At 42.4% G+C, this 26,479-nt stretch overlaps 1 protein-coding gene across 15 annotated transcripts in view; it reads right to left on the minus strand.

The window, feature by feature from the left end:
* Nucleotides 1-1,524: 1,524 nt before the first annotated feature.
* CELF1 (CUGBP Elav-like family member 1) overlaps nucleotides 1,525-26,479 on the minus strand; it is a 64,128-nt gene continuing 39,173 nt past the window's right edge. For 6 of the 15 annotated variants that reach the window (XM_032488642.1, XM_032488656.1, XM_032488658.1 and 3 more), the window contains 13 exons: nucleotides 21,276-21,463; nucleotides 19,694-19,776; nucleotides 19,282-19,330; nucleotides 16,931-17,065; nucleotides 16,294-16,373; nucleotides 15,807-15,968; nucleotides 13,286-13,361; nucleotides 11,692-11,820; nucleotides 11,261-11,374; nucleotides 10,367-10,552; nucleotides 8,507-8,650; nucleotides 7,884-8,050; nucleotides 1,525-7,795 (listed from right to left, as the gene is read on the minus strand). In XM_032488642.1, the coding sequence (XP_032344533.1) occupies nucleotides 7,923-8,050; nucleotides 8,507-8,650; nucleotides 10,367-10,552; nucleotides 11,261-11,374; nucleotides 11,692-11,820; nucleotides 13,286-13,361; nucleotides 15,807-15,968; nucleotides 16,294-16,373; nucleotides 16,931-17,065; nucleotides 19,282-19,330; nucleotides 19,694-19,776; nucleotides 21,276-21,463 (1,474 nt within the window). In that variant the 3' untranslated portion in view covers nucleotides 1,525-7,795; nucleotides 7,884-7,922. The remainder of the gene's footprint in view (nucleotides 7,796-7,883; nucleotides 8,051-8,506; nucleotides 8,651-10,366; nucleotides 10,553-11,260; nucleotides 11,375-11,691; nucleotides 11,821-13,285; nucleotides 13,362-15,806; nucleotides 15,969-16,293; nucleotides 16,374-16,930; nucleotides 17,066-19,281; nucleotides 19,331-19,693; nucleotides 19,777-21,275; nucleotides 21,464-26,479) is intronic. The other 9 variants (XM_032488651.1, XM_032488652.1, XM_032488647.1 and 6 more) reach the window with 9 other exon arrangements.

Here is a 26,479-nt window from a genome sequence, read left to right on the forward strand (position 1 = left end):
GATATTTAAGAAGCATTTTGGTCCTCATGGGAAGTGGCACCTTGCAGGAGCAAGCTGACCAACAATTTGGAGCACCAAGTTCCCAGCAAACCCCTTAAACACCAAGACAGACACACTGGAGGCAAAGCTGAAATGATTCACCACTAAGGCAGCCAAAAGAATTGTAGGGTCCCCCAAAGTTTCCTTCACTGGAGTCTAGAGGATAGTATGCAAAATCATTTGTGATGAGTTAACTAAAAGCACACTGATTTGCTTTCATTGAGTTATTTCTCCTCAGCAGTGGTTGAGAAAGGGCTCGAGACTTAGGCAGATCTGGTTTGATTCTCAGTGCATACAACTTGGTAGTAGGTAACCAAATTTCTTTTTTTTAGTATGATCCCAGTTTTATTTTTAAAATGTGCATGGGAAAAAAAGACAATGAACTATAATAGTAACTTTTGGTTATCTTTTGGCAGTGGGTGGTTAATGCTTTTTTTTTTTTTTTTTTTTTTTGCAACCCAATTTCTAACCTCAGTTTGCTCATCTGCAAATAGGGATAGGAACACTAGCGCCCTCCTAGGGGTGTTATAAAGACTAGAGCACATGTGTATCAAGTGTTTCCCACAGCACTTGGATTGTGGTAAACAGTGAACATTAGCTAGGACAATTGGACTGCATATTAATACAAAGTTGTGATTTTTAAGCATATTTTGAATGAATACAAATAAGGAAGCAATATTCCTATATTTATTTGTGTCCAGAACCCTTACTTTACAGACATGCTACTCCAGACACACCCCACACAGAGGGACCCTGTGGAGAAGGTTGAGGCCGGGCCCACTCACAGCCCACTGCTGGTTGCACACCTCTACACAGGCACCAGCTTCACGGGGACTGGCATCCAGGAGGAGCAAGGATGGCGGTGGCTCGTAAGGAGCAGACAAGCATATGCTCTGGCAGAGGGCCTGAGACTCCCAGCCCAGGAGGCTGCAGTCGGCAGAGGTCTGAGGGGGCTCAGGTATAGGGCCCCAACAGAAGAGTGCTCTAGAGCAGTAAACCCAAGAAATCATAGAAATGCCCTTCTGTGACCTTGTTCTGAGGTCAATGAGGGGGAAGGGGCTGAAGCGCTCTGGCCTGGAGTGCTGAAGGCCCAGAGAGGAAACGCCCCACAAGCTGGGCCTCTGTGCCGGGCAGCGTTGCTCTGGGCGCAGGAACTCCATGGCCCAGGGAGGGGACCTGCACTCAACAGTTCTGCAGGGTGGCAGCCACTACTGGGAACAGAAGCACAAAAATTAAGGCTGCCAAAAAAGTTTTAAAGTGCCTCCCTGTAAGCAAGGATGTTGAAAAGAATATAGGATGATGGAGAAGGCAGTTTTCTGGGAGAAACTGTTTCGTCAGGAGCCTGAGGTAGTTCCACTGCAGACCAAAAGACACATCAGAATGGAACCTACCCAGCGCGCCCACCCCTTCTTCAGGAATGCCACCAACCCCTCCAGCCCCAAGGACTGCCGCCCATTTCAACAATCAACAACTCTGAAGACAACATCAGTTCTTCTCAAACAGTTTAATAGCAAATAAACAAAGGAAGGTACCACACTTGGCAGATACAAAATGACTTTTTGTCCGTGTGTCTGTGCAATTAAAACAGATTTAGGTTCCCCATTGGGACAAAAGGAAAAACACACAAAAAAGGAAGGAGATTCCTTTTAAACACATACTCCCTTGCTCCAAACTTGTAACAATTTCTTTTTTTTTTTTTTAATCCACTACACAAACTCTGTGATCAGGTCAGAAAAGCGACAAGGGCTCTTCTTGCCTTTTTTTTTTAAACCATTAAAGTAAAATCCATAATTTTCTACGTAGTACAACACAAGTTCACACAAAAAAGACATTTTTTTTTTTTTGCAAATCAAAACAGGAAAGAAAGGAAAAGCTCAAACAAAGTAAAGAAAAAGCATTTCTACGGCTGAATCACGACTTTGAGTTGATTGAATCCCGTTGTTGCTGCAGAACAGACTGTGCGTTTGGTCATAGTGGCAATTTTTTTTCTCTTCACATTGTGAAATCACTTTACATTGTTTTCTAGTAGAAAAGGCAAAAAACTGTACAAAACCCCTAGTGTTAAATACAACGTTTGTACCAATAAAAAACTCACACAGGTTTGTCTCCAAAATGTAAAGTTTCTTTTTTTTTTTTCTTTTTAAATTATTCACAAAAAGCAGCTGGAAATCAGAAAGGCAGCTGCCGCTCCAGGGTCTCAAATCCATTAAAACCACCACAGAACAATTAAAACAATCAGAGAGAGAAAAGGAAAAGGAAACAACGTCCAACGTTTGGCATTTGGTTTTATCCACAGGTTTTCCCAGAGCTCCTCTTGGAATTGAAAGCAAAATACATTGGCAAACACGGGTTCTGAATACACAGGAAGGGGAGCCTCAGTGCCTCTGCCAACAGAGGCAGCTCTGTGCAGTCAGACTGTGGGGTGCACGGCAGTCTCGCTCAGGCTGGGGTTCCTGGCCTCTTTCCATCCAATCACCCCTTCCAGGAAATTAAGCAGCCTACCATACACTGGGCCTCCATTTGGCCGCCCTTTCCCCCTAGTAAGGGTGGCCTCAAGCATAATACTAGGTAACCCGCCGGGCCCCAGAGCAGAGGTTCTGCCGGGATGCCTTCCTTCATCAACCCCAGCGCGGATGATGCTAACAGTGCTTCTACCTTCCCCAACCCCCTCCCCCCAGTCCCTCGGCTACCCCCTCCACCCTTCCCTGGACAATCCTACTTCCCAGCTCTCTCACCCACCAGCAGCTTAGGCCTGGGTGGGATCTATTCCAAACTCCTCCCTCTGCAACCTCTTACCTCCACAGATCCATCCTGTGACCTCTCATCTCCACTGGTCTCTCCCTCCGCTATGTACATTCTCACTCAAGTCCCTAAGACCCTGAGGCTGGATGGTGCCACAAGAAAGGAGGGCAAGTTCCCCTCAGGGAACCAAGGAACTGGCTTGCCTGGCACCCAGGGACAGTAGCTATGTGGCTCTTCACCCATTAAAAAAAAAACAAAAACAAATTCTTGCCCTTACCCCCCCACCCCACTAGCTAAGCAAGAGCAGAGCTGCGGTGAAGAGCCAGTGTGGGGTGGTTGGTGCCCAGGGCTGTAAACAGTGTGAAGACTGTAGTATTGTGCTTGTCACCTAGGAAAAGCGCTGGCAGGTGTGTTGCCGCTTAGTGCACAGGTGGCCTCCTCCCAGTGGTTAAGAGCACCCTCCCTCTTGGGGGCCGAGGGATGCTCACTGCCCTCAATGCGCTAAGCCTCTTGCCCACCCACAGCCACCTTTCTGGGTTCTATCTCTGCTCCTTGTGCCTCTCTGGGCCCCCCTCCCACCCGTGTCTGAGCAGAGCAGCCGGCCTCCTGGAGGCCCTGCTGAGGCCTAGAGGCCGTACGAGGTGACAGTCTAAGTGCACAGGCAATCGCTCTAAGGGCAATAGAGGAGAAAGTCGCCACTTCAAAATAAAACAATACAATCTTGAAAAAAATAATCAACCCCACAACAATTTAAAACAGCTTCTTTGAAACCCTTTTAAATCGGTCAGTTTTTGCACAAACTATAGAAAACAGAGAGGTGAAGGTGATATATACGAAGGTGTGAAGAAACAGCAGGAAACATGCAAAACTTGTTTTTTCTGGGCATAATCTTAGTAGGAAAGGAAAAAATTCAAAACAAAAACACAAAAACAATACAAAAACAAAAACAAAAAAATCAAAGCATCACATTTTGCTGTGGAGACTGTAGGAACGAGCATGGAGGTGGGCACAGGGGGGCTGAGGGGAAGGGGCCAAAGGGATCTGCAGACTCCCCGCAGGGTTGCTACAGGGAGGAACCACAAAAGAAAAAGAAAAAGGCTGGCTGGGGCCCAAACTGCAGCAGGCGGTCATAAAGGAAAAGGAGTTCAGGTGTTTTCTGCAGTTGAGAACTCAAGAAAAACAAAAATAGGAACACATGCGGTCTCCTCAAGCCCCACAAACTATATCAGCAAAATGTGCTCAGGAGCCTCAAAGGTTTTAGTGACATCTTTTATTTCATTGTTTACTTCAAAGTTGTCTTTAAAACTAAGCACACAGAGAAACAAAGCCTAGAAACGGACTGGCTGTGTGTTCACAGAAATACAAACACCACGCGGTATGTGCTAGTAGGGCTGCTCTGAAGACAATTACAAAGAATTGGAATCACAAAATCAAGTGGTTATCTTATGAAGTTCTAGAAAAATAGATTTTTTTATATTCAAATGCAAGTTTAAATATTTCCCCTTCAGCAGTCGTTCTAGCAAAACCAATTTGGCAGCACAAAAGAAAAAAAAAGGAAAGAAAAAAGAAAAAACAAAGAAAGAAACAAACATAATAAAAATACACGTCAGCATCAAAGGTCAACACAAGGTCAAAGGTGAGAGTTCAAGCATCAGAGAAGCTGAAGAGACAGGGATTTGGACGATGTACTTGACGCCACATCGACATGCTTTAGGCACAACGATGAACAAACGGCAGGAATCTAGAAAAAAAAACAAACCAGAAAGAGGGAGACCCACTGAGTTACACAGAGCAATACATCCAAACAAAGAGAGAGAGAACAGGAACACTCACTGTGTACAGCCCTGAAATGAGGAGGCGGGCGGGGCAGGGGCTGGGTAATGACAGGGAACTTTTGCACATGCTAACAATGGACACAGGGAAAAAAGGACATGGAGGACACCAAGAAAACATCCAATTGCCAGAGACAGAAGGGAACCTAAGGCTTGGATTTCCCCAAAAGTACCCAAAACGTCTGAAAAGAAGGTTTCTGGTGGAGCAGAGCCCCAGCCTCTCCCCCGACTCCCTGGTCAAGACTCGACTCCCTGGTCAAGACTCGGGAAGAAAGTCGAAGCTGCTGGCTGGGGTGGGGAGAATTCTTTAGGGGAGAGGGCCAGGCTCTCTCCTCAATCGTATGGGGATGGCTCTTTGTTCCCAGAAATCCAAGCTCTTAGCTTCCACGCAGGCCCTGGCCACTCATGTGGGACCCAGGAGACAGTGTCTGGCTGCATTCAAGGCAAATCAATTTCATGATGAAACCCAAGTAAGAAACAAAACTACAGCAGAAAACACATTTATGTAAGTGAATGTGAAACCCCCACACAACAGAAAAGGATTGCTTAAGACTTGACTGCGAGTCTCCACTCTCGGAGCTGAACCCTTTCACACTGTGAGACTTGTAGGGGAGCAGCTTCTTCACAAAACCATCTTTGGCCTGGGGAGAGAACTGTGCTCAAGGGCAGCACTGCTGTGTGAACTCGCTGGGCAGAAGACAAGAGAACAGAGAAAAGTGCCTGGGCTCACCAGCTGGCCACTGTGGCAGCCCAGGGCCACATTCCTTTTAGAACAAGAACCCACAAGCAGGTATGAGACCTCGGGGTCTTGGTATCAAAGGCGGACTAATCGCACCTTTGCCTTTCATATCATTAAGAAAGGGGTTTCATAAGGTCCCAGAGCCCAGGACAAATCTGTGTACAAATAATAGTGAAACAAAGGGTGGCGAGTAAGAAGGGATAGAAAGGGAAGAAAGTGGGAAGAGAGTGGAGTTCTGGGCTTTGGAAAACCCCATGATGGCCAAGGAGGAAGACAGAACAGAAGGTTAGCGATCACAGCACCGGCAGCACCCTGGGGAGCACAGCTCTCTCCTCTGCCAATTCACAGCATTAACTCCTTCCCCCTCTGGCAGATTAGCTGGGCTGCAAACGGCCACAGAAAGTCAGTAGTTTCAATCATACACAGCACCCTGTGTGTATAACAATCACATTCTGGATTCTACAAAATCCTGGCCTTTTCCAGAGATATAATTTAGGTAATAAATATTCTCCACCCCGGAGCTGTATAAAACTTCTATAAAAATAGAAACGACATTCTTGGTTCCAGCCGGTTGGGATTCGGAACAGCGCCTCCTCAACCTAGCATTTTTTTCTTTTTTTGTTTTCTTTTTTCTTTTTTATTTTTATTTTTTGCATTTATTTAAAAAATCCCATCATGACCCTGGAAGCCTTTGGAACAGTTTTATCCTTGAAACACAGGACACATTTCTCCCAGTGCGCGGAATTCAAGTTTACGCGGTTCAGCTTAAGAAGTATGTTTCACGTTTCTTAGAGGACAACGGACCCAAGTAATCACTATGAGAAGGGAACAGCTGTCCCAGCTTCAGTGGGATAATCCAACACCACCAACTACCTGCACAACAGCAAGACGGTCAACCCTTGTCTGTGGCCCAAATGGACAGTATGACAAGGAGAGAACCCCTATCTGACTTAACAGCAAACCAACCCCTTTACTCTCACCTCTACTGCTAGGGGTCAGGACCGATACTCATGAGGTTTAAGATCCCAGGGACCCGGTCCCCGGCCTTGGCTAAGAGTCATATCCTAACAGGGCCATCTCTGCCCGGGTGCACATTCCCAACAGCAGGCCCTTTCTGGCTCTCCACCCCCACAGCATTTCTTGGAGCAGAGGCAGAGCCCAGAAGCTGTGTGGCTCACAGGCAAGAGCTGGAGTGAGACCCATGGGAGGCAGCAGGGAGCTAACTGAAAGCACGAGGACAAAAATGAACAGGGTAATACTGAGGTAAATGAACACTAAATCCATATGGAGGCTGTAAACATCCTGTCGTCTCCTCTGTTGCCAAGAGCAGAAGATTGGGCTAGAGTGGTTAGAAGAGGGGCCTGCCTCTGTGGGAATACATCTGCGACACCTCAACCAAGGAGGCAAGCAAGGATGTCTTAATCCTTTTAAGTACGAAGTGCTGGCCACTGGCAAATGCAGCACTGGCTTAAAGGGACCTTCTGATTCAGGCACACCAAGAAGCAGGCTCCTCCTCCCCCAACTCAATGGCTTTTGATCACTCTGCTCAGGAGAGGTGCTCCCTTCAGCTAAATACTTTAAGCCCTTCTTGGATCTACCCTCTTGAGAAAACTGTGGCTGGGGATGGAACTGACACTCCTTGCTGTGGTCAACTACAAAAAGAAAACCAGACAGTATCTTCCCTAGAAGCCTTCTTTAAAGGGATCTGGTAGAAATGGGCCATAGTCTAATAATTTTGGTGCTGAAATAAACTAAAAATGACCTGTTTGGCTGGCTGCTTCTTCCTAACAGCCACCAGCCAGACAGGGCCAATCCAACACCAACAGTTGGCTAGGAAAGCTGGTAATGGGTGATACATTCTTGCTTTTTGCATATGTCAGTCTAATTTAACAGGTGCTTTATTTCCAGAGAATCGTTAGCCCCCTTTTAGGAAAAAGGGGCAGAAACCCTAGACAAGAATCCGAAAAAGAGTTGGCAAGAACTCAGTATTTCCACAGAAGGCAGCTATGGAGGAGTTTTAGCCTCCAGCTCCCAGGGCCATTGGGTGTCAAGTCACTCTCGCACTCCAAAGCCTACCCCACCTGCCCCGCCCCCAAAGCTCTTGGACGCCAGTTCTCATTTCACCCACTCTCGCACTTAGGAAGATTCTGGGGGTCAGTTTTTGGTTTCACTCAGTTCTCTCGCTTGGGGTAGTTTGGGGCAAATTCTGATCTTCTTTTCTAATGTTTCTCCATTCTCCCTCCTCCCCCAGGGCAGTTTGATGTTGGTCCTTCTCAACACACACTGGTTACAAACACAGCAAACTTTAAATAAAGAAAAAAAACTCAGGATATGGCACCTAAACTCCAAAGTAAAACACTGGAAACCAAAGCACAAACTTGTCCTCTGTACGAAGCGAAATTCCCACAGAAGGCAGTAGCCGAGTCTTCAGGGCAAGCTGTGCCTGCGAGAGTGGCAGGGATCAGGGTCCAGGGCTGTCAACACACAGCCTTAGGGCTTCGAATCATAAAGGGTGCTCCTCCCCCACTTACCAGAAGACCCTCTCACTCCAGTCTCAGAGGGGAGCACGCTCAGTAGGGCTTGCTGTCATTCTTCGAACGTTTGAGCTGCACTTTAAGCCGCTTCATGCCAATCTGAAAGCCGTTCATGGACTGGATGGCAGCTTGAGCCGAAACAGGATTGTCGTAACTTACAAAACCTGTGTGTCCAAGCAGAAACCTAGGTGAGGGACATAATGAGGCAAGGAGATTCTCTGTCTTCCTTATGTAAGAAATACCTTAGAAGCTTAGTCTCCAAGCCCAATTTTTTCTCCGCAGGGGCAAGAATTCTTGAAATTATTATCACACAAAACAAATCAGGTTCCTAATAGTATTAACTGACATCCATATAGTACCTTACAGGTTTCTGGCCAAGCCATTTCCCGTATATTACTTTATTTTCACCTTTGGAGTGACAGGGTGGGGAGAAATGATCATTCCCACTACATAAATGAAAAAAAAAAAAAAAAAAAACGAGGTTCAAAAAGAGGTAATGTAATCTGCCCAAGGCTGAGTTAACCCAAATCCAGACCTATCTCTTTCTGCTATCGGCCTCTTCTCTTTCTCAGTGGTAAAAATATCTAAGCCTCCCAACACCAGAAGAGAAGCCAACGTACCAAAACACTTGCTCAGGTTTGTCTGCTTGTCTATAAAAACCTTGGCAGACACGACATTCCCAAAGGGCATAAACATCTGCAGCAGGTCCTGATCTCCAAACTCCTGGGGCAGGTGGTAGATGAACAGATTGGCTCCTTCTGGACCTTCAAAATATCCATTGATTGAAAAAGTATCAGTGTTGAGCACACTTAACCTCCTGCACCATCTCTCATTTCCATCTGTGTTAAAGTTCTCAGCATCCCAACAAACAGAAATTCATCTGGAGAACTAAACAGGTTCTCCAAATACAAAGCTGAGAACTGAAGGAACATCCCTGAAACAGGTTCCTTCCCACTTTGCTGTTCACCATTCTGATGCTGTCTCTTTCAGGGAGGTTAGAATTCCACCCTATGGGAGGATGGTGTGCTGGGACAATAAAGTAGACAGATTTGTGTGTAGAACAATAAAACTAGAGGCTCACAGAGGAACAACAGAAAAGGAGGTAGAAAGAGATTATAAGTAAAGCGGGTTTCAAAATTGTGCCTAGAAACTATAAGGACAGCAAAGAGACTGGTAGTTGCCAGAGGCAGGGAATGACTACAAAGAGACATGAGGGAATTTCTAGGGGTGATGGAAATGTTCTACGTCTATTGTGGTGGTTACACTATATGTGTTCATCAGAGCTCATAGAACTATATTTCTAAAAGGGATGAATTTTACCATATGTAAACTGTGCCTTAGTAAAAATAAATTACATTTTCCAAATGTGCCTATCATTAACACTAAGCTCAAAAACAGAATATGCTTTCCTCTTCAACCACTTACACACTCAATGATTTCCTTACCACAGAAGAATTTACTACAACTGCAGTGCAGCCACCAGTCTCCAGCCACCCCAGTCTCCCTGCTGTGTAGTCAGACACATGTGGAACAGTGCTGCTTAAGGGCCTTTGCACTTGCTGTTCCTCTTCCCTCATTACTCTTCTTCCTCTAGATACACACGTGGCTTGCTTCCTTTCTTCCTCTGGATCTCTGCTTGGATGTCAACTTAGAGAGAACTTCTCTATATAAAATGCTATCTTTCTTGCACTCTATCCCTCTCTCCTGGCCATCACTTTAGAGCAACATTTGGAACACTGCATGCTTTTGTTTATTGTCTGTCTCCTTGGTTCTACAGCTCCCCCACTACTGCATCCTAGGGCATATAAGTGTCTGATTCAGAGCAGATGAGGACATACTACACCAAGACTCCTTGCTGCTACAGGAAGAGAGGATACTTGTCTTTTCCCCACATTAGTGCTTAAACCTTGACAGCTCCTGGTTGTGAAAATCCAGTCACATATGAGCACTGAGGTGTCAGCAGGACCTTCTATGCATATAAACCAACTTCAGGCCTCTTTTTGTCTAGAAAGCCTCTCCTGAATTTAATACCATTCATGTCAAAGCAAGTAATTCTCACTCCATCAACCCACAGGCCATAACTATCACTTCTGTTTGTCCTCAATTAGGAAAAGCACAGATTAGAAAGTGAGGAAAAGCCAAATGATATAACTAAAAGGGACACCTAGACAGAGGACATCCTCTGACAGATTTATAATCCAGAAAGAAGACTCCCTAGCAAAAACAGATTGCCACATGGTATCAGACAGAGTAAGATCAGTATGTTTCCTCACCTAAAAACTGCAGCCCATCCCAGGAGGGTACACAGAGCACACGCAGAAAACATTTCAGGAGCAGTTTCTCAGTCTACCCTGGACACTGCCAAAGAGAAGTGTTGGCCTGACCACCTAAATGGTTCTCCTGGCCTTTGCCCTGCCTTTCGGTGCTGGTGCAGAAGGAGCAGCCATCCCATCCTTGACTCCAGTTCCCTTGGCGCTCACCTTCCTTCTGGCTGCCAGCAGCACCAATGCTCTGCTGTGTCAACAGGTTCTGGTTGTACAGAGTGGGGAGCGCCGCTGCAGCATACTGCTGGATCCCCGAGTAGGCCTGTGTGAGAGCCTCCATGGTGCTCCCGGTGCCGTTGGAAAGGCCACTGCTGCCCAGGCCACCATTTAAAGCAGCCATCCCTTGGTTGGGGAGGAAGAGCAGGATTAATAGATTGGAAAGACTCAACTGATGCCAAAGACAAACTCCAAATTTCCCCCTTCATCTACTTCTTAGCTCTTCCCTGAGAAGGAATAGCCATCTGACTGGTCAGATTTAGGACACTCAACAGGCCTTGTGGTTAACAGGGACATTAAAAAACACCACACCCAGGTGCAGCTCTTGCCATTATCTTCTTTCAACCTGTGCAAGAAGTGATTGATACCACTTACACATGGCCTGCCCCATTTTCTCTCTGGTTTTCTTGCAATTTTCTCACAAAGATCTGGAATGTGGTAAAAATAAGAGTCCCAGGACTGGGGATTTATAGGGGTGCATGTGGTCCATGTCAAGATGTGGGCAAATCATATCGAAATAGCTAATATTTATTGAGCACGTACTATGAGCAATGTGCTCAGCACTTTACTTATGTTCTCATTTAACTTCCTAATAACCCTCAAAGCATTCTATTTCCACTTTGCAGATGAGAAAAACCTCAGAAAGGTGGTCAAAACTTACAGCTAATTAAGGGGCAGAGGTGAGATTTAACTGAGGCCTGACTCAAAATCGCATGGTTATTTCTAACTTCATCAGGCCACTCCAGTATTTCTAATGGTACCCTTACAAGGGTTGTTTAAAATGTGCTATCTGCACAAAGAATGGCTTGATGGCATCCAGGGGCTGGCCCTCACCTGCCAAAGAGCTGACGTTGAGGCCCGCTGTTGCTCCAGCTAATGTTTGCAGGGCTCCAAGGGAGGCGATGGGGTTGACAGAGCTGCTGCTGCTGGAGCTCGGTGAGGACCCTGCTATCAGATATCCACCAGTTAAACTCAAGTCAACACTTGCCATCTCATGTCAACAGGAACCAAAGCTCACCAGTGATACCACTGAAGTATTGTCTTTGTAAAGAGGGTTCCAGTTACTGGTTTTGATAACTGTCCTTGCAGGACAGTCAAATGATGATTACAGCAAAGTAAAATCTTTCTCAAGTGAGAAGATGACATTTGAAAATTTACTGTTCATAGTCTGCCCCTTTGGAAATGGGTGTTAACTACTATCCAGAATGACAGACCCCTCTCTTGGGAATCTGCCCAAGGCACACTGGCCCTTATTACATGCTTACCTGAACTGGTGAGGACGCTGAGGGGACTGCTGGATGTAGTGAGAGCATTGGTACCACTTGGTGTGTTCTGAGCTGCACTAGCTGCAGCAGCTAGCGCAGCCAAATTCTGTAACTGCATTGCATTTAACCCTGCAATATCCAAAGCAAGAGGTCAGCCAGCAGATAAGGGTCCCTCACATCCACTCCAGCAATGACAGTGTACACTGGCAGAAGGCCGGTCCCAAGGAGGAACTATTCTAGATGAGCCTCACTGGCAATAGTACAGGGCTCCAAAAAGACTGAGCCATCAATCAACTTATTAAGAAACTTGCCATCATTTCCTCAGATAAAAGATATCTAATCCAGTAACATGCCAGACCAAGAGAGCATTAATAAAGGGATGGGCAATTAGGAAATCAGGAAATACCACAGAGTCTAACATGGAGCCAGGTGTCTAAGAGAACAACAATGCCAAAACCTGTGGCAGAGAACGAATCTGCATCTGGGCCCCTCACTCACACTTCACAGAGGATCTGTTCTCTGCAATGGAGGTGAATAAGCAGAAAATGTAGCAGAGATCCAGAAGGCCATGGGAGGAATGACAGGGGAACACATGTGAAAACAGCAACAGGAGAAAGAATAAAGAAAAAACACACTACTTTAGCAGCAGATTAATCATCAGAAGGAGGAGAGAGAAAAAACAGAGGAAAAGACTTTCAAGGAGAACCTAGGCAATGTAGGTAAAAGGAGAGCAAGAAATCTGAACTGTGCCGACAATGTGTGGCAAACCATTTACTGGATTATGGAAAGGCAGATGGGTGCGGGTAGAGAATTAATGAGAACAGGAAGGCTCCAACACAGACTTAGAATTTAACAACTTTCCGAAAACACAGCAAACTATAAATCCCTGGGACAAAGTGAACAAATATCAAACTCTTTCAAATGGTATAATGTCACACGCCTGAGACTAGCCCTTCCTCAGGTGCACCTGCCACTGCAGAAGAGGCAGGGGCAAGCAGCTCTGGAATGGTCCCCTTCCCTCCGCTCCCTCCACTTTTCCGATGGCCTCGCCTCAGGTTTGTACCTGGAGCCTCCTTTTGTTATAAGCTCAGGTATTTGTCAATTAAGTTTTTCATGCATGTTAACACCAACAAAAGGCAATTCACCTAAGAAATAACTTGTATAAGACACTAACTGCCTGGGTTCTAGCAGCTTCAGGGTAAGTCATGCTCTCAGAAGCCATAGTAGACTTTTTTCTTCACAGAATCACTGAAAAAGTCGCTTTATTGTGGAAATGAAGAGTTCCTGCATTTTTCTCCTTATCAAAATGCTGCAGATAGTCTGCAGGTGCTAACAGCTCCTTTCCATCTTCTTCCTCAAAAAAGATTAAAGGGGTGGGGAGCAGCAGACAATCCCAGAGCAGCCTGGTATCAGCAACTAAAAGAGCCACCTTCTAGAGACGACGTAGGTGAATCCTAGGATGTTCACCTTATGTCAGCTTAATGTAATGAGTGGGGAAAATTTCTTCCTGCACAAATGGTACAAAACTCTCAGACTGTTTAGCTGGGTCTGCTGACCTGGCAGCTGCTGCTCCTCCGTTGCAGTGAACACTTACCTCCCATTGGGTGGAGGCTGCTCAGGGTGTTGAGGTTCCCAGAGGAGGCAGTCTGCTGAAGGAGCTGCAAATAAAGCTAGACATTACACCAAAAAACAGAACAAGAGTGAGAGTGAGGGCTGGTTCTGCATCTGGGATAACTCTACAGCATAGCAAAGCGAGAGTGCAGAGGCCCCCAGAGAGAAGAAAGTTGAAGACAAGAGCCCAAGCCAACACAACAAAAACATGAGGCTTACGACAGCGCTGGACAACACAACACAGCTGAAGACCTGGCCAGAAGACAGTTATGTTCGCTGAGTACTGAGCCAGGCTTGCGTCCCTGGCAACAGAATGCAGCACAGCAGAGGATAGAAGTAGAGCAGAGAACTAAGCTCAACTCAAGCAGCCAAGCAGTCCACTGCAATGAGTGCATGTCTGTGGGTGACTGCCATTTCTAGTTCCTCTCCCAGATTCTCCTGCTTAGGCCCACACATCTTATTTTGTAGGTTGTTCCTATCTAGACACCAAATTTCTACTTCACACAACTATTTAAAATATCAAACCTGACCATTTCAGGGTATTTCTTGGAGTCACCCTTTACTGGCCACAATGAACTTGTGATTTGATAAATCCTGTCATGACTAGAATACTACACATCCATCTATCACTGTAATCTCACTGCTGCAGATGACCAAATGACTGGTGGATTAGTCCGTGTCTGTTCAGCATACATTCCTTCAATGGTTGTTCCATAACAAATAAAACAAGGGGACCTGTTCATGAACTTAATGGATCGCTACAACCTTACTCTGTACCTTAGCAAACTGCAACCTTCATCTAACCAACCTGCTAAAGCGTTTTGTTCCACTCACTGTTCCTTATGGACAACTGACATTCTTGTTTCTGGATCCATTATTCAAATTGTTGTCCATTCCCATATAAACATCTGACTTGGTTCCTCGGTCATCATGAATCTCTCTAGTCCATGGGCATTTCAGGAGGTCCAGAAACCTCCAGAAGTAGAATGAAAAAATGCATATAAACACAATTTTTACCAGCTTCTCAAAGGGGTCCACAACCCTACAAAGATTAAGAACTACTGCTCTAGTTTCAAGTCCACATATTCCAGAAAGAACCTCATAATTAATGATGATGTACTATCACTTACATAGTCCATCAGCACTCACAAGTCTTCATTTTTGTCTTCTTAAATACCTTGGGTAATGTGTTCAGTCCCAACTGGTGGACTGTGCATACTGTACTTGGCACTTCATTTCCTCCCAAAATGAGAACAGCTCTTAGGGTGGGGATCATGTCTAAGTGAAACAGACCATAGCTCTCAACATAAACCATCATGTGCTTGCTGGAAACCATCATGTGCTTGTGGCAATGACAACAAAAGGTGGAGTCTTCCCTAAAAGAAGGTTCCAAAACTCTCTAAGAAGAGTAAGTACATATCACGGAGATAATTTTCAAAGCATTATCATTTTGGCAGAAGACTAAAATCTCTCTGAATTTTCTCAACTTATAAACAACGTTCTAAGCACCGAGAAACAATTTAATCTATAGAAATATAACAACCATCTACATTTTTTTTGACTTCAGAAAAACACTAGGGAAAGTAAACTGGGATTTCTTCTAATATTTTAGAAATAGGGAGACCAAAAGATATCAAATTAGCCAAAACCCAGTATCGCAGGATAGAAATCATTGCCTTTCTTCTGCTTCCATATAAAATACTATTTTAAAGGATGAGGAGTGAATACTATAATGACTCCTATGTGCATATTTTTAGACTATCCATACTAATCTAGTAGTTTCACCATTTATTTTTCTTTACTGGTAGCATCACAGATGACCTGTTCTTTCTGATTCACAGAAGAGATAGTTTTAAGTGTCTTGTGCTATCTGCAGTTCTTTTAAGGGTTAAACAGTGATAATCCCCCATAATAAACATTGCAGACCTAGTAAATCAAAGTGACAAATTGGAGCGTGACCCTTCCTGGACTTATTACTCCAACTCAACTAGAGAGAAATCAAATTAAAGGAAATCTATTTACTATTTAGTGAACTCAAATATACACCTGTAATACTCATTTAATAATGTCCATGTTCATCTCCTGATCTCTCAGTCAGTGGAACATTTATCACACTCTTCAGGGAAGACTCAGTAAGGATTTTAACGATGCCCTCTACATCAGCCAGAAAGAGCTATAGAGGAAGATAATTGGTAGTTAAGATTCCCTTAAGAGTTTTTTTTCTTGGGGGCAGGGACACATGAAATGTCTTTAAAGCCTTTTATTAGGAAATTAAGATTTTACTTTAATTGTAGCATAAGTCTCACGACATAACCACAGATGTGTGACCAGAAAGAGAGAAAGAGACACTCATGTGACTTAAAGAACATTATGTTGCCTGAATTTTTATAGAAAATTCTGATGTGCTAAGATCTGTGAATTCCATTGTGTATGTTAGCTAAGGACAGCAGAAGAAACAGCTGGGAGCTTGCACAGTCTGCAGAAAGCAAACCACAGGGACTCACTGCTAAGTACTGGGGTCCAAGAGTGTTTAGACCAGCAAGGTTTCCCCACACAGATGCTGCGCTGATTTGCTGCATCTGCTGCTGGAGCTGCTGGGCCATTCTCTTCTGTTCTTTGTCCTTCTGTGTATCAGCAAATTTTACCACCATGGGGGATGAGCAACCCTATGAAAACACCAAAACCAAAGGGTCAAATTCCTCCTTCTGGGTGAAGGTAAAGTTCTCCTTTCCAGGCTGCATTCTACTTTCATTCACGGCCAAATTACTTCTCTTCCTGATACACACAAGTAGCAAAATATAATTTAAAAGAGTAACTAGTTCCAATACGCTAATTTTAAAGAAAGCACATGTTTTTAACTTTAAGATGTTTACTTAGTCTGCTTAACTTTTAGGGCAATCAGATGCTGTATATACTGCTGGGCTTTGATGGCCAACTGTCCTAGCACTCTCAGGCTAAGGAATGTCCCCCTTTCATTCATCTGTCCCCTACCTCCATGGTCTGTGCTTGGTGCATTGCCTTGATGGCCGTCTGTGCCATGGCTCTTGTTGTAAAAGTCACAAATGCACAACCTGTTTGAAAAAAGAGTTGATAACTCATCCATTCATTTGGTTATTTATTTACTGGACTGACATTTACTGAGTACCTACTATGTGCCAGGTACCATGCTAGCAATACAGACATGGTTGCTGCCTTCAGGGGTTCATGATCTAGAGAAGACAGATATGTTACAACAGGGTGATAGGTGCTTCAATGAAAAACCAGGGAAGCACAGACAGGAGAGAAAGTGCTTGAGGGATAAAGGAGGGATAAAGCATATTCTCTTGCTTCTCTTGCAAAGGAGTGTTTCCATTTTGGCATGAAGAACCTCTCCAAGGACAAAAACAGAAAACCTTAATACAAGGCACTTAAGTACAGAATGTAGACTCCTTAGGGGAACTGGGAGAATACTAAAGGGATCAACTGACAGGAGAAGTTGTGACGAGACCTAAACATACAACACCAAACCCAATCCTCTCCATCACGACAAGACCGTATTAGCTATAGATCACTAGTTTCCACTGGTCCCATTAAAAAAAAAGATTACAAGTTTAAGACCAGTATCTTTAAATGCAAAAAATGTACCCACCACGGCTCAGGCCATCAGGTCCCCTCAATATCCGGCATTCTTCAATCTGTCCAAATGAAGAGAACATGACTCGGATGTCGTTTTCAGTGCACTTCTTGGAAATCATACCAATAAACAGCTTCCTGTCTTCCACTGCTAAGAGAGTAAGACACAGAAGGCTTGACATCATTACCACAGAGCTAGTACAGCAGTCTCTAGAGTCAGAGCTCCTCAGTCTGAATGCCTGGCTCTGTGCCTTTATACCATATTTCACAGATTTTAAGATACACCTCCCCCTCACCACAATTCAGCACATCCTTTTATAATCAATGCTATCTTAAAATTATATTTGGAAGCACTTAAATGAAATATAGTGGCTTTGTGATCTTGTAAGTTACTTAACCATTCTGTGCCTGCTTCCTCATGTGATTAATAGGGATAACAGAGCTTACCTCAAAGGTACCTATAGCTAATACTCAGCACCTGTCTTTGCCTAGCACTAAGCAAAGTTTGCTATTACTAGCAATACCAATGTACCAAAGAAGGACGAGTTTCCACACTTAACTGATATAACAAGAGAAACAGAACACACATTTCAGTGAGGGTAATATCCACTTTCATTTTCTGATTATTCATTCTCTTAAGGACTAAGTTTTCCTTCCCAATTTGTTCATTTCCCACCCACCCCCACTCCTTTCCATAAGAAATTATACTGATCAAAAAAACATTCCAGTTAACTCTAAAATGTTCTTGTAATGCTTCCTGGTCAATTCTATTTATCTCATTTATGTACCATACTTATTTTAAAGAAAAGAACAGGCAACTCAGATGACATTACTTAGAGCACTGGACCACTATCTTACAACATACACAAAAATTAACTCAAAATGGGTTACTTGTGAGTAAGTAATGAATTAACTGGTAATGAATTAACTGAATGTAAGACCTGAAAGCATAAAACTCCCAGAAGAGTTAGACTTGGTAAGCTCCTTGACATGGGTCTTGGAGATGACTTTTTAGATTTGACCCCAAAAGCAAAGGCAACAAAAGCACAAATAAACAAGTGGGGTTAAATCAAAATAGAAAGTTTCTGCACAGCAAGACAAAACAAAAAACCATCAACAAAATAAAAAGGCAACTTAATGAACAAGAGAAAGTACTTGCAAATCATGTATCTGATAAGAAGTTAATATCTAAAATATATAAAGAACTTATACAACTCAACAGCAAAAGAAAAGCAACTCAATTAAAAAGTGGGCAACAGACTCAAACGGACATTTTTCCAAAGTAGACATATGATGACCAATGGGGACATTAAAAAAAAAAAAAAGCTCAATATCACTAATAATCAGGAAAATGCAAACCAAAACTGCAATGAGATATCATCTCACCTGTTAGAATGGCTACTATCAAAAAGACAAGAAAGAATAAGTGTTCATGAGCATGTGGAGAAAAGGGAACCTCTGTACACTGTTGGTGGGACTGTATGGTGCAGCCACTGTGCAAACCAGTATGGAAGTTCCTCAAAAAAATTAAAAACAGAACTAGCGTATGATCCAGCAATTCCATTTCTGGGTATTTAACTGAAGAACACGGAAACACTTATTTGAAAAGATATACACACCCCCCATGTTTATTGAGGCATTACTGACAATAGCCAAGAAATAGAAGCAATCTGAGTATCCGTCAACAGATGAATGGATAAAGAAAATGTAGTATTTTACACACACACACACACACACACACAGAGGAATCTTTTTTCAGAATAAAATCTGAAATCACATCCATCCATACGCGACAACATGGATGGACCTTGAAGGCATTATGCTAAGTTAAATAACTCAGACGAAGATAAATGCTATATGCTCTCACTTATATATATAGAATCTTTAAAAATAAAAAACAAACAACTGAGGTCATAGATACAAAGAACAGGTTGCTTTTTGCCAGAGGAGAGGGAAAGGAGGTGGGCAAAAAGGGCTTGAAGGAGGTCAAAAGGTGTAAGCTTCCAGTTTTAAAATAAGTAAGTCGTGATCATGTAAAGTATAGTACAGAGACAACAGTTAACATTGTATTGCACGTTTGAAAGTTGTTGAAAAAGTAGATCTTAGAAGTTCTCATCACAAGATAAAAAAAAATTTTTGCAACTATGTATGGTGATGGATGTTAATCAGACTTATTGTAGTGTCATTTCACAATATATACAATTATGGAATCATTATGTTACACTTGAAACTAACATAATATTATGTGTAAATTATACCTCAATTTTAAAAATATTAATTAGAGCACAGTACAATGCAGATGCCATGAGAACAGCAAACACATCAGGAAGAGACGTGACAAGGGGAGGACTTTATACACTTGCTTACCATTATTCTTCTCACTGTCGGCAGGTTTCATCTGTATAGGATGATGCATCTAAAAAGGAAAACACATGAATATTATCATTGCACACTGAAGGCATTCAGAAATACACATGAGGACTCTAAAGGAAATATCAAAACTAGACCCTTAAGAGTTATTGCTGAACTCATGTCTGCCTCATTATCTCTTTCCACCAAAATATCAAAATAGAATGTGAGTCAAGAAGTCAAAGTTCTCTTGGCTGAGAATTACTTTCAACCTATCTTCTTTGAAACATACCCTTTATGTCTTCCTTTACATCAATTCCTGTGGCAGTCACCCTTTCCCCAAAATTGCTTTCAGTGTGTGCCTGAAAAGTGTAAGTATGTTCTATGTGTCAAAACCACTAGTTCCACTTACTAGCAGGAGCTTTCTTACCCCTGGGAGGACCTTCATGTTGTGAAGAGCATTCTGAGCCTCTAATGCAGCTTTTCGGGTGTAAAATGTAACAAAACAGCACCCTGCAATAAACAACATTTCATCAAGTCAAACCAGTCCTTTGAAAGCAGGTAACTCCCAGAGCATTTCCTCCTCCATGGATATACTGAGCCTTAAGAGAGGGCTGGATTTACTAAAATTAGAGGGGGTAAAGGGAGGGAGATGGAGAAAATCTAGAGGGGTGGAGGGGGAAACAGATTATTTTCTTTTGTCTTCTTTATTGTTATAGTCTCCTAGTTTTGTTAAAATTCTTTACCTGCTCCTGTAACTTCTCTGGGAAAGATTACTTCTCTTACAAAGGTCACAGCACCATGCCATTCAACCCAGCAGACTTGGAGCACCAAGTAATGTGCTCGGCAAGAAGAGTCAGCTACAAACCAGACAGAGGTGTCGCACTCTTGCAGCTTGTAGTCTACAAGGAAATCTTTCTTTCTCTTACAAATCTTAAATTGGAGCCAGTTTCTACCATATGCCTCAAACATAATCATTATTTATTAAATTACAAAGTGACTTAAGAGCCAAGAGCCTCTTAATATCTTTTTTTGGACTCTTGGTTCCCATCAAATATAATTACACTTCTAACAGCATATGGCACTTGACTGAGGAGATCTGGAGATTTTGTGCTCTGTATCTTTACTGGTGATAGGAAGGGGAAAGTATGTCTTGTAAATCTTGGGCCCACAGTCCCGTAAGATATGATACAGACTTCTTTCAAAATCACTCTGCAATTAAGATTTTTGAATTACTGCATATTATATTGCCAGTCATTTTCAGAAACAATAATACTTTATATTTTTGGTTAACTATGCCACAAAGAGAAAATAATTCCTCAGCTTCTAGATCCTCTGCTATTAAGCTGGTTTCAAACGTGGCAATCATGCTTGCTCACATCTGCACTTGGAGAACAGCTTTCACAGAAAATTACTCTGAAATGGGTCATTTGGGAAAATAAAGAGTATGCCTGTATATACATGGGCAAAGCTCATGTCTTATCTACTATCAGTCTTACAAAACTTCCACCCTTCTGGGTATTTCTGGAAGCAGCTCGTCTTTTTTATCCTGTTCATTTTGTAGGTTACTATGAACAGGTCACCTACAAACCAGTCCCGCCTAGTTGCTCAGCCATCCCGCAGGGCCTCTGTAACACTAACAAACCCATGGGTACCTGGACAATTTTTCTCTTTCCACTTACCCTAGCCAAAATACTAAAGAAAATCTTATGTGATTGGTTTACTTCAACTTTATTTTTGTTATTCCATTCACAAGATCAAATGAGACACTCACCTGAATCTGTCTCTTGAATTTAGAGCTCTCGAAAAGGACTGCCCAAGAGCCAATTTACAAATTATCCTCATGATGTCATCTTAATTTTTTATTTGTAAGTCATTAAACAGGTTTGGGCTGGGAGACAAAGCTACTATAAAAAGGCAGATTTCCCCCCATGTGACCCCAAGAACATTCTGGCAATGAGAGAGAGCATGCACATGACTGAATATATACATATAAAAGCCAAAGTCTTTACCTTTGCTCTGAGGTGGGTTTTGGCTCCTATCCCTTAGGACATTGATTTCATAGACAGCACCATACTGTTCAAAGAGTTCCCTCAAGTCCTTCTCAGACCAGGTCCTTGGAACCTGGCCCACAAACATCTTGATAGCATCAAGATCTGGTTGGTCTGGATGGTCCAGGGTGCCGTTCATTTTCTTTGAGCTGCGTGAAATAAAATAAAACTTCTATTATGCATTCATGTTGCTCTCCAGAGAGAGTCCCTTTTTTTTCTTTAAAGGTCTCAACTATTTCCTGAAAAGGTAGGGAAAAAATTCTACTTACTTTCACTACCTCCATTCAATTTACCAGAGTCCCCTGGTCCTCTCCACCATGTCATCCCTTCCATCAGATCCCAAACTAAAGTTACCATTCTGATTAGGATATCCTAGGCTTTAACTAAGGAACTGAGTGTCAGTCATTCCTTGTCTAGCTTGAGAATTCTCATAAAAACTTAAGAGGTAAAGTTACTAAAGCAAGTTTTAATCATTTTTTAGCAGAGTTAACAAAACTTTTTAAAATGTCCATAAAACTACAAAGGACTATTTCTTATAGACAAGATTTAGGATTCCCAATCTACACAATGTTAGGTGAAAACTTTTCTTTCAATAGATGTTAGAACAGAAGTACTTGATTTCCATGGCCTAAGCAAAGAACTGAACTGACTAGAATGCTGGCCTTTGAATGTTGCTGTCTCATGCATAAGCCTGATGCTCTTGAGTGAGGCCCTCAAATCAAAACAAAGCTTTCCCTCTTAAACTTTCACAAATGACTGTTACATAAACATAAACAATGATGCCATCATTCGAGGGTTTTTTGTTTCTAAGTTATCTAATTTACTGCTATTTCTCCAAGATTTTACCAGTTAATTCCCTTACCAACTGCAACCATTAGAATGTTCATAAATTCCTCCAATCCCATCACACTGAACCTGTAACACTCCTACTTTAATACCTTCATTCCTACCCCTGCCACTGCCAAGAACCTAGGGGGACTCCTGCACTATAAATGTTTCCACTCAGAATAAATCAAAGTCCTTCTCCTACCACCATTCCAAGATCTTATTCTTAACATTTATCTAAACCAGTAACAGCTTAAATTTCAAGTAGTTAGTATGCTTAACTTTTGTTAGTGTTTGCTTAATCCAGAAATCACATCATCATGTTCAAATGTGCCATATTCTAACAGTCAATCCTAAATAAAATGCCACTTTTCTTTAAAGGAAAAACAATAGTTTTTTTCACCACTGCTGTCTTCTGAATAGTATCTGAAGATCCTTGAGAATGCTGAATCTAGTAGTTCAACCTCTGTCTCTTAATTCCTAAATCTCCTGTAGCTGAATACAGGGGGTATTCTCATGTCACCCTTGTGGAATCTAGCACTAATTAAAAAGCAAACAGACCAACCCTTGTTGCTGTCTCTAGAAGGTTCCCTATACTTTTCCAGGGTAACTAGTCAGTTTCATCAGGACTCAAGCAGTACTAAATTTCCACCTGTATTATAGTATTTATCACCTGCTAGTATAATCTGTCTCTATCTACCTCTCCCAACTAGACTGGAAGCTCTTTAAAGGCAGAAACTGTTTTATTTCCTATTAATTCTTATAGCCACACCTGATATGGTACCTGGTTCAAAGTAATTAGTCAGATGTGGGATGGGAGGAACTTCTCAAAAATTCCCCCTATTTAAGCAACTAACCTTGATAAACGAATGCTGTGCACAAAGGCGGCTCACAAATTAAAGAGTATCTATTATCTCCTATGATTATTTGACTGTCACAGGATCAAGCTACATTTTCTTCTCCCTTTTTAAGTGTTTTTTAATACATTGTTTTATTGGTTTTTCTTTATTAATTTATAACCAAGTGTGGCAAGTTGTTGTAAAAATGTAATGTAGCTGCTTCTAGAAGCCTAATTCCAATGTTCTAACAGAAATCATGCTACCATGAATTTTTAAAAAATTCTACGACTAGTGGGAAAAAAAATCTGTGTCACTTCCTACAACCTGTCCCTAATAACTTTACCAGTTTTAATATCATTTTATTAAAATGTTGCTAATCTTCAATCATATTTTATTCCAGAAAGAGTTAACACAGAACCCAAATAAATGGTGTATCAGAATATGTTCTGATGATAAGGAAACTGACAGCTATTTCTGAAAAGAGGTAGGAGTTTATTAGTTTGTATTACATTGGAGGCAACTGCTCTCAGTTTGTCCCTTCCTTCTCTATCTGTGTGCTGTTTCTAAACTTTCTATATCACTGTATAGTGCAGAAGCATAAACAGTCAATTTATGTGAATTGTGATTTATCCAAAAAGTTCAGTGGAGACTCAGCATTCTAGACAAGCATCTTTCCTTTCCCTTTTTACTCTCCAAACCTCTCTCCACTTCTTCACATCCACTTACTCCATGAACCACACTTCCCCCAGTGTATACCAATTCACAAGCCAGAAGAATCTCCCCCTTTGATTAGCAGTGCTAATCAAAATGCCCAAGGACCAGGGGCAATCTTCAAATTTAACCCATCAGAAACTTCAACAGCAGTCAGACTGCATAATTTTATGTATGTTCAACCTAATATTAAAAGGATATGCAAAATGAAAACTTATACCTCATTATTTTGCTTTTCTATGAAATTATTTTATTGTATTTTACAAGTTGGGTGGTGGGACTTGGTCCTTCACTAGTTTGAGAAGCATTTTTAGAGCAATTTATAGCAAATATCAGGGCAGGCTCAAGATACAGTGGACATCATGTAACTGGAGTCTGGAGTTATGCACTGACTTACTTCTTCCTCCAATTAATACTGGCTTCTTACTTACAGGCCAGGCACTATGGGTACTATGTGAAATGTGGTATACAATGATGAATAAGGAAAACATGGGGTATTTCTTTGGAGCACATGAAGACCGAGTTAGAAATAAAAGTGCCAATATCAACTAGAGATAAAAAAAAGAGAAGCAACCACATGTGTACCTAGGAAAATGTAGTAAGTGGTCACAAACTTTCTCATTAACTGTTACTGTGTCTGAAGAGATGAGCAACAATGCTCTTCCATCCTCAACCTTCCGCACATACTTCCAGTATGCACGCTGTCCTTAAAAGTAACCACTACATTAACAAGTCACCTGGGGACAAGATTCCCAGTATGATATGCCAAGGATTTCACAATATCCAGGTATGGCATTTACTCTACAGATCACTAAGTACATTCTCAAATGTGTGCCTTACCTCCCCACTGATGGAGAGCTCCCCATAGTCAGTGATCATAAATTATATTTATTTATTACGCCCACTCAAGAACCAATGAATTCAGCAGCCCCCTGGAGAAGTAGCTGTACTATCCCTGTCATTCTGAAGAGGAAAGTCTGTGGAAGTACTGACCTGGGAGTAGGATGGAAGAGAGGAAAAGCAGGGCCTGCAGCAGTGAGGGAAGAGATAGGACAAGAAGGCAGCAAGTATTTCAGGGGAGAGGCATGGCACCAACTCACTTCTTTTTATGTTTCTGACCCTGGCAGCAACTGGAAAATCATTAAGAATGAGAAACTACTAAGAGATGAGGACCAGAGGCTGCCCTGACTACCTGATTCTCAATGGGACATGCCATAGGAAAATGAAACAACCACTGTGGAAGAGATAGGGGAGCGAAAACAAAAGAGTTTTATTTTCAAAGCACTCAACTTTGCAGAACTCTTAAATCCTCTCTCCTCTTTCTCCTTTCTTTCTGTCAACATTCCCAGCTCCAGGCCAAGCTCAGAGGGCAGAGTTAATGTTCTGTCCCACTTCTTTCCCATCCCCAGGTCCCAGATGACTAGAATCAGGGGTGGAACTTAACCCAGCAACTTGATTCACTGGCTAGCCAGAAACCTAAGACTGTGACTTATACTTAAAACAGAAATATAGGCCTGGCCAATCAAGAATTCTCTGCAGCTGCACTGAACAAGACAACAGTCACTAGTCACATGTGACTATTTACACTTAATTTTTAAAATCCAGTTTCTCAATTGCACTAGCCATATGTGACTAATGTCTACTGTACAGGACAGCAGAGATGGAAGAACACTTTTACCATCACAGAAAGTTCTATTGCAAAGGACTGTTCTACAGAATATGGAACTGGTTAATAGAAACGGGCAGTCAGTGGTGAAGTCAGAAGTGGAAAAGCTGCAACTAGGGACAGCATGAGTTAAGGTGACAAGATAAAAGGGCAGTGGCAAGAGATAATAGGAGCCATGCTACAATACAGATGAAGCTTGAAAGTACTATATGCTAAGTGAAAGAAGTTAATCACAAAAAGCTACATATTGTGTGATTCTATTCATATGAAATGAATATACAAACCTACAGAGACAGAAACTGGCTGCCTAGAGTGGGGACTGCAGGGTCAGGGGAAAGGGAGGAAATGACTCCTAATTAATGAATACGTGGTTTCTTCTAGGAGTGAGGAATGTTCATGGAATTAGATAGTCACAGAACTTTGTGAATATAGTAAAAAAAAAAAAATCACTGAACTGTGCATTTTAAAAGGGCAAATTTTTGTGTTATGTGAATTATATCAATTTGATAGAGCGAGTGAGCGAGAGAAGTCAAGACAGCCTGGGAGGGCAGTGGCAAAACCAAGCCATGTTCCAACCAAAGTTACACGGTAAATGAAGAGCAGAAGCAGCAAACAGCACATGCAGAGAGAGAGCAGAATGCATGTCCTGGGGTCAGAAAGATGGCGTTTCTGGGTCTGCTAGCTGTGGAATTCCTGATTATACTATAGCCCAGCCCACTTGTCTCCTTACAAGAAAACCCTTTCATGTATTCTTGAGTGGGTATTTGTTCCTTGCAGCCCAACAGGCCTACAAATATTACCTTCACATCTGTTTAAAAATCATTTCCAAAACCTCTCATTACCTTTTTTTTTTCACTCTCTTCTCATTACCTGTTGACCCCCATCTGTTCGTTATACACAGAGAAAAATTTTAAATACTTACCAATCCCTCCACCTCCCCAGCAGGCATAAATACTTGTTGCATCCCAATCTCCAGCCACCACCCAACCCTACCAGGCCCTCTGGCTCATAATGTGCTGTGAAAAAACTGGCACAGAAGAACATCAGAATGAATTGGGCTCAGAAACACTGGTCTGAATTACCTACCAGCCACTGGCCAGTGAGAACAAGCCTAACACATCTAA

This window comes from Camelus ferus, chromosome 10 (assembly GCF_009834535.1).
Source record: "Camelus ferus isolate YT-003-E chromosome 10, BCGSAC_Cfer_1.0, whole genome shotgun sequence".
In the NCBI taxonomy this organism is placed as follows: domain Eukaryota; kingdom Metazoa; phylum Chordata; class Mammalia; order Artiodactyla; family Camelidae; genus Camelus; species Camelus ferus.